The sequence below is a fragment of the Metopolophium dirhodum genome, chromosome 1 (genome assembly GCF_019925205.1).
Source record: "Metopolophium dirhodum isolate CAU chromosome 1, ASM1992520v1, whole genome shotgun sequence".
NCBI classification, from domain to species: domain Eukaryota; kingdom Metazoa; phylum Arthropoda; class Insecta; order Hemiptera; family Aphididae; genus Metopolophium; species Metopolophium dirhodum.
Window position 1 is genome coordinate 67,965,756 of NC_083560.1, and position 7,962 is coordinate 67,973,717.

The following is a 7,962-nucleotide window of genomic DNA, read 5'->3' on the forward strand; positions in this document are numbered from 1 at the left end:
AACATGATTGTCCCTTAAATCTCTATCACAGAAAGACATAGACAAAACAATAAAATATAATAATATTCATGGCTAAATTTATTTAGCAGTGATAATAATCATACAGTAATCATCAATCATTGACGTAGCCAGGGGGGGGGGGGAGTCAATTGGGTCCAGACTAGTATAAAATAAGTCTCTACATTTAAATTGTGGTTTTATGTTTAACTCATCATTGAATAGGTCACTGTAATAGATATATTACAATATAATTTTAACTCATTGATAAATTATTGCGTACAAAAAATAGTTCTGAATGTATCCACCGTTTTTGTGTCAGCTTCTATTTGTAAGGACACCTATTTTACACTTTATATTAATATTATACAGAATGATTCTTTTATCAAGCACTACTCAACTCGTTATTTCAACCACTCAGCTCATCAAAAAGATTAAATACTTATAACACTCTATTAAAATAATTGTCCTAAATTCGATTTTTATGTGTTGAAATACTCACAACAATAATCTGTTCAAGATTAAATAAAAACTGTATGTTATCATTCAAAAATGTAAAACTTAAGAAATCATAAGGGTAAAAAATATTTGAAAATATAGATATTTTTATAAATGCGGTCGACTAGAAACCATGTAATTTTTTTTTCAAAACACCATACTTTTTGAAATTATGAGGAAAAGAATCACCACTATATTACTACTATTTTGAATTTCTTTTTGTAATTCGGTGGGTTCTACACATTTTTCATTATAATATCACATATAATATATTACTTATGTCATAATTATTATATCCCATCAAATATTATTTTTATTAACTTACAAGTACATGCACCGTAGAATAGGTTTGTTGTATAGATATCTTGAAACCAATATAAATACTTTTAAATTATTTCATTTAGTATAGAAACTGATAATTTAAGTAATAATAGTAATTGTGGAGTGTTTGAAGTTTCTAATATTAATGCACATTTTATTAAAAAAAAATCACGAAAAATGATACCTAATAAAAATAATAAAAAAAAATATTTATAAGAAATCTTGTATTACATTTCCAAGTCTAAAGACACACATCAACATCATTGTAAAATGTAAAACCAATTGATATGCTCAGAATAGATAAATGTGTTATTTTACTCATTTGCCATACTACATTATTTTTTATTCTATTTGGTGAAATGAGTAATTTTAAAACACTTAAACTATTATTTTAACATACCAAATATAAAAACCTACAGTGCCCTCCCCCTCCCCCCACTACCGACTTAATAACCTACAGTAAAAACTAAAAATAGCTAATGGCCTCAGCTGCCAAGCTCAAGATCAATAAAAAAAAAAAAACTATTATTTAAAATTTTTAATTCTCAAAATGTTGAATATTGATCAAATGTTTATTATTGATAATTATATAAAACTTTGAGCAACATAGTAATACAATAAACATGCGAAAAATACAAAATAACATTTTTAATAAAATATTTTAGTTGTTATGACAAAAATCAAAAATTAAGTAGAAGTTTATGATAAAATCTAATCAGTCAAAAATAACTAAGAATAAATTACCATCATAAATAACATTTTGATGATTTTGTATTCTGAGTCTGGGTATATTTTTACATTTCTGCGTTGTTGCAAATACTATGACACAGCGGGCATTCATCCTAAGCCACAAAATAGAATAACAATTAATTAGTAAAATTATGTTCAATTTAAGTAAGAAAACAATAAATTTCTAGGTAAATGAATAAATAAGTACTAAAATTTCTTGAGCAAAATGTTTTGAAATTTTCTTATCAATTATTATTATTCTCTGTTTGAATATACCGACAATCTAGGTGACTTGAAACAGTTTCATTTTTTATTAATCATATCAATGTAATAACTACATAATATTAATTTCCAAGACTTAGTAATAAGTAAACTATTCTTGGATTAAAATGTTCTTTGTGTCATTGCGATTCAAAATATTCTTATCAATCAGTCAATTTTATGTAACAAATAAAAAAAAATATAGTAATAATCTATTATTAAAATGTTGGCCTTTTTTTTTATCTTCTTTTGATATTTTTTCAAATGAATATTATATTGTTTCAAGTCACTTGAGTATTTTAATTGAAAATGAAGTTGGTTTTAAATAAGTGTTTAAAGTCACCCAAAATGTCGAATGACTTGAAACAACAGATTTTTTATTTTTTTTTTGCGTATCAACTATCATTTTTTTAAATTTATTTAGCAAAGTATCAAGCTGCTCTTCTGCTTGAGACCTCTACAATTTTTTTCAGCTCAGAATATAGATAAAGAATGTCAAAATTGTTTGACTCCCAGATTGACGGTAATTTTATTTGTTAGGTCACATTAGGGTTTTCTTACATTCAAACAATAATCTAAGATCAACTTATTTTACAATTGACAAATTAGTTTTAGTAAAAAAAATATTTAATATTTATTTACCCGTAAATAGGTCCATTTACGCAGACATTCACTGTGGAAATAATGATTGCAATTAGTTATTTTTGCTGATCTCATTTCTTGATAACATATGGCACAAATATCATCAAATTCAGACAATTGAACACTAGTTGCATCTGGTAATGATTCAACTTTTTTCATAGCCGTACGACGTTTAATGAATATTCTCCATCCTTTTTTGACGAGACACATTTTGAAATATGCTTGGGAACAGATCACAATTGCGCGGATTACACCACCAGATACAAAAATCCAATTATAAATATCATTCAGAGAAAGGAAGATGCAAAAACAGAATTCCAACTAAAATAAAAATGTTAACTAAAATACATTTTTAGGATTTTTATAATAATTATAGACTTTTCTTACTATACTTCCAAATGATTTGATATAGTACACATAATCATCTATATTCTCCGAATATGTTGAGCTATTGGAATCAATTAACAATAATGAATAGACAGCTAACGACACCAATACTTTTAAAAGAGATAAAATATTCAAAACAGAAACTGCTAGTAACCAATGACTAACTGAAACGTACGTTACCCCAGCCCCCCCCCCCCCCCCCCAATTTGACATTAACAATTTTTTTTGCGCCAATAATTAGTACTCGATTCCTGTGGATTCCTGAGCACACTTTTATAATTCCTGCTCTGACGGTTTTCCCGGAAAGTCAAATTTTCCTCGGGTGGGGCCGGAGTAACGTTACTCCAGCCCCGCCCAGCTTTCAAATTTAACTTTTCCCAATTTTTTTTGCGCCAATAATTAGTACTCGATTCCTGTGGATTCCTGACCACACTTTTATAATGACTCATAGTTATTAGTACTAATTTTTATATTCTGTGGTACTAAGCATTAAGCAATAGGCCATATTGCTTAGTACCACATAGGCCTATGTTGATGGGGCTTGAGTCCCCCCAAAATTTTTTGTCAATTTGCGCCTATGGTTAGTAGTCTAGCCGCAACGTGAGAATGTGCGGGTTTCACTTATCACAAGTTCGTTTCGTATTCTGTATATCTTAATTCGTGGTACACACACACCGTATACACGCACTGTACGACGGCGTATGTGCAAGTGAGTATTACATATTTCAAAGGCCCTATATATAATATCCACAACCGAGGTCATGTTACATCCGTAAAGAGAGTGAGTCGTATACTGGTATAACTATATACTAAATTGTACACACGTGTCAAGGTTGACTACTTATATTAATTGTATATTTCAACACAAGGAATAAAATTCTAAATTGTACATTGTACCTATTAATATTGTGACTGCTCGATCATATTTGTCATGTTCTCGAGAGTCATGTTGCCGCCTCGAACATTTCACGGTCGCCAACCACGGACCGAGACCCGAAAGCCGGAGTGCCGTGGATTTTTTTTTAATATCTAAGAACGGGAATACATTTGACCCAGTTATAGGAAAGGTGACCCGACGGTGAAATAATAACATCTCAATTTGGGGAAATATATATATATATATATAAGTTTATTTGAACAAATTTAGGATTTAAGTTGGTGTCGAGAAAGCCGAAGGCATAAAACTCGGTCAAAGTAAATTATAAAAATAATAATAATAATGCATTTTACCAAATAAAATATAAACATTACTCACCACACGGCTCCGACGGATCGGTTTACCGGCGGGAGGACAACAATAATGTACCATATTATGTACATAAGTATAATAATAATAATATAATAGTATCGTAATAATACCCTAAAAGTACCGGCCATGGTGAGAATAATAATAATGATGTACCAAAAAACGTTACCGTTAAATAGTGTGTCCTGTGCCGCCCTTCGGTTAGGTTGTGGCCTGTTGACTCATGGACTGTGTTGTTTAACACCCATTCAATGTACGATACGTACCGTGGCCACTCGGTATGGTTTTCGTGGCAGTACGCCCGGAACATGCGTCCGAGTTCTCTCATTACTCTCTCAGCTGGATTGGACTGGGGATGGTACACAGACGTCATTGTTAGCGGTACACCGAGGGCTAACAACCGATTCTACCACACGTTGCTCCGGAACTGTACACCGTGATCGGATACGATGCATCGGGGTTTACCGTATGTGGGTATATAATCATCAATCATGCGATTGGTTACTGCGACAGCGGTGGCCTTCTTCACTGGGTATAGACGGACAAATCGGGAGAAGTTATAGTAGTATATATTTGTATGTTCACAGCCAGCTTTTCCACGGTAAAAATTTTTTTTCAAGGGGGAATGTCTCCCTTGGAGCACTCAGATTTACCGTGTAACACAAAACAGAGATTTTCTACCAAATTTTGTCTTCGTGTAGCAAATTTTTTAGCAAATCTTAAAACTAAAATAATTATTTCAAGTAAAGAACACAAATTATTAAATAATAGTTTTTATTGTTAAAAATTAATTCTTAATTATATTTACACAAGTTTCCTTACTTCTCTAGTAAAAGGTACATATTCTACAATACGATCATGAATTAATAAACAGTATGCAGTTACACCTGCAAGCGATTCTGAAGCTTCAATTTCCAATTGAACATCCACTGCCGAGGCAGTAGCTGAATCGTTCTGTTTCGAAGTATCGATGACTATAATTGGAGCGTTTGTCAGAAAAGTAGAAGGACTCAATATCGGGTTACGAATACTTTTTTCATAGTACGATTCTTGAAACGATGTATACATATTATATAATAAAGTGAAATTATTTTTAGTAAAATCTAAATTCAAATTATTGTATGGATAAGCTATCGAGTTCAGAAATACTTTAACGTTTGTTAAATTACAATGGTCAAATATACTACAATCTTTCGATAACATATTTTTGCGTCCTTTTTGCAATCCAATTATGATAAATCGTGGTTTTTCTAATTTTGAAGCAGTTTTCAAATTCCATACAACTTTTTTAGCGGTTCCGAGTTCAGGATATTCAAAAGTCTCAAAAGATCTAAAAGGAATAAACAAACTTTTTTCTTTTTCTATAAGTTTCAATAATTTTAACCTTTCTTCATCGTCAACAGTTATATGTGGAACCATCCAGGCTATTTTATTTAAAACGACTTTACCTTCAGAAGCAGTTACACCAGTTTTTAAACTTAAAGCATTTAAATCGCTATGACTTCGAGTTAATATTAATTCCAATCTAGAATTCACTAATATTCTTTTATAATCTTCAAACAAACCTAACCAATATTTCAATGGAATGCAAGCACTAAATTCGCCTTTATCATTTTCTGATTGCGTTGCGTTTTTAAAATTCCAGCCAGCATTTTCATAGCAATTGTAGTTGTCTGGCGTACCGGATAAGTAACCTTTCAACGAGCTAGTGATTCCAAGAACACGCGTGCTATCTACTTCTATCCCATTGATTTCCAACCGTATTTGCTCAAAAAGGTAAGAGTAACCGTTATTAGTTAGTTTCACTTTGGTAGCATCAGTAATTATTCCTTCCAAAAAAATAAAGCTTTCGTGTAGATATGGATAGACATCCGTTTGCTGGATCGATATACGTATTTCATCATTATTATTAAATGATGTTGTATACGGTGCGTATGAATGATATTCAATTTTTGTAATTTTAGAATCCGTTTCGTACTGTGAAGTTATATCCAAAATATCACTTTCAGGCATTCTGCTTTAATTGATAACCCAAAGCTTGTAAAATTTTTTTATTCTTCACCGTCAATTTTTTTATTTGATTTGATGTTGCTGGTAGCACTTTAGTCTTATGACTAGTTGTACTGATCCGAAGTAGTGGGTTTATATTGAATTTTAAACCCATCTCAAGATCCGTAACGTTTAATATGTAACACAATTGTCAATGCCTCACCAAAATTATCAATCGGATTATGATCTTGATCAACTAACTGAACGGTTATCGAATCAATATTTGTTTTATTCAATTTGTAATATATTAAATTTGGTGGTGACTGAATTACTTTCAACCCTGTCCTTTCACTTGGGAAAAACTCATAAATCGAATGACTCTGAAGATGGTTGTTGAATGATCCTTGAGCTATATTACACATTACTTTTATAGAATTAATTGTGTTTAAATTTACAGCTTTTTCCGATCGAAGAATTTCATTGTGTGGCTTATATACTCGTTTTTCAAAACCGAATACAGGTGCTATACTATACGGATGCTCAAAGTGTAGTATCCCATTACATTTTATATACGATCTGAAATCGTTAGGATCAACTGTAATGTCGAATGTTAAATTGGTTAAGTTTTTACTATTATAGTCATCTATTTGCTTCTTAACTCGTTGCTTAATATCTTCAATTTCATAACAACCCTCTTCCAATGTAATAAAACATATCATAGGATCATTATTGTTTTCATTCTCAGCTACTTGTATAGAAAATTTATTATTATTATCATTAATATTTGGAAACGAATTAAATGACTGTAAACATAACAAAGCTATTTCTGAGTCCTCGTAAAGGTTTATAGACGGAAAATAATTTACAGATAATATGGTAGCATTCCCAGTTAAACTTAAAGTAACTGACTCATACATTACAAAATCTAAGATATAAATTTAATGATGAGATCCGTGACGTTTAATATGCAGAACAACTGTTAACGTTTCGTTAAAATTGTCAATTGGATTATTGTTTTGGTCAACTAACTGAACAGTAATTGAATTAATATCTGTTTTGTTTAATCTGTAATATATAAGGTTTACCGGAGATTGAACAACCTTTGTTCCTCTTCTCCCACTTGGGAAAAACTCATATATCGAATGGCTTTGAAGTTGGTTGTTGAATGACCCATGTGCTATATTACACATTACTTTTATAGAATTAATTGTGTTTAAATTTGCAGCTTTATCCGATCGATGTTCTTCATGAAACGGTCCACAAACTTTCTTTCTATACCCAAAAACAGATGCTATACTATACGGATGCTCAAAGTTTAGTATTCCATTACATTTTATATACGTTCTAAAATCGACAGGATCAATACGTACACTGAATGTCAGCTTTGTTCCGTAGACTTTATTAACTTGAGATAACTCTTCTACCATATATTTGTTAATATCTTCTATGTCACGGCATTCGGCTGGTACAAAAAATTGAATTTTTGCTATTCTATCTGGAGGAATTGATTTTATTCTCAGCCGGTTATTAGTTGGATTTATAATATTTGGAAATGAATTGCACGTTTGCAAAGATAACAAAGCTATTTCTGAATCCTCGTAAACGTTTAGAGATGGAAAATAATTTACCGACAATACAGTTGAATTTCCAGTTAGATTTAATGTAATAGATTCATGCATTGCAAGAATTCAAGACATAAATGACCACAGTTAAATGTATTGAAGTCTTGATAGTTGGAATAGTTGTATACTATTTTGAACTGTCTGAAATAATGTTGTAATTCAATTGGTGGTGGTAAATCACCAAAGCTATCAAAATATACAACTTTGTCCTTATTTTTATAAAACGCTACCCAATGGCTTCCGTCGCCTGAAGATGTATCCAAGTTTAAT

At 31.0% G+C, this 7,962-nt stretch overlaps 2 protein-coding genes across 2 annotated transcripts; both read right to left on the bottom strand.

Annotated features, from left to right (window-relative positions):
- Positions 1-1,445: 1,445 nt before the first annotated feature.
- LOC132944804 (protein TRC8 homolog) lies at positions 1,446-2,973 on the bottom strand. The gene is made up of 3 exons (XM_061014318.1): positions 2,836-2,973; positions 2,449-2,769; positions 1,446-1,658 (listed from the first exon to the last, which is right to left on the bottom strand). The coding sequence occupies exons 2-3, from the start codon at positions 2,656-2,658 to the stop codon at positions 1,611-1,613; spliced, it is 258 nt and encodes an 85-aa protein (XP_060870301.1). The 5' UTR covers positions 2,659-2,769; positions 2,836-2,973; the 3' UTR covers positions 1,446-1,610.
- A 3,985-nt stretch (positions 2,974-6,958) lies between these two features.
- LOC132935879 (uncharacterized) lies at positions 6,959-7,758 on the bottom strand. Its single transcript, XM_061002514.1, has one exon. It carries the CDS (start codon positions 7,747-7,749, stop codon positions 7,009-7,011), a length of 741 nt encoding a protein of 246 aa, XP_060858497.1. The 5' UTR covers positions 7,750-7,758; the 3' UTR covers positions 6,959-7,008.
- Positions 7,759-7,962: the final 204 nt, after the last annotated feature.

Coding starts and splice junctions, on each gene's coding strand:
- LOC132935879 (XM_061002514.1), bottom strand. CDS start 7,749: ATGCATGAATCTATTACATTAAATCTAACTGGAAATTCAACTGTATTG.
- LOC132944804 (XM_061014318.1), bottom strand. CDS start 2,658: ATGTGTCTCGTCAAAAAAGGATGGAGAATATTCATTAAACGTCGTACG. Junction 1,659..2,448: donor GTAAATGGACCTATTTACGG/GTAAATAAATAT, acceptor TTTGTGGCTTAG/GATGAATGCCCGCTGTGTCA.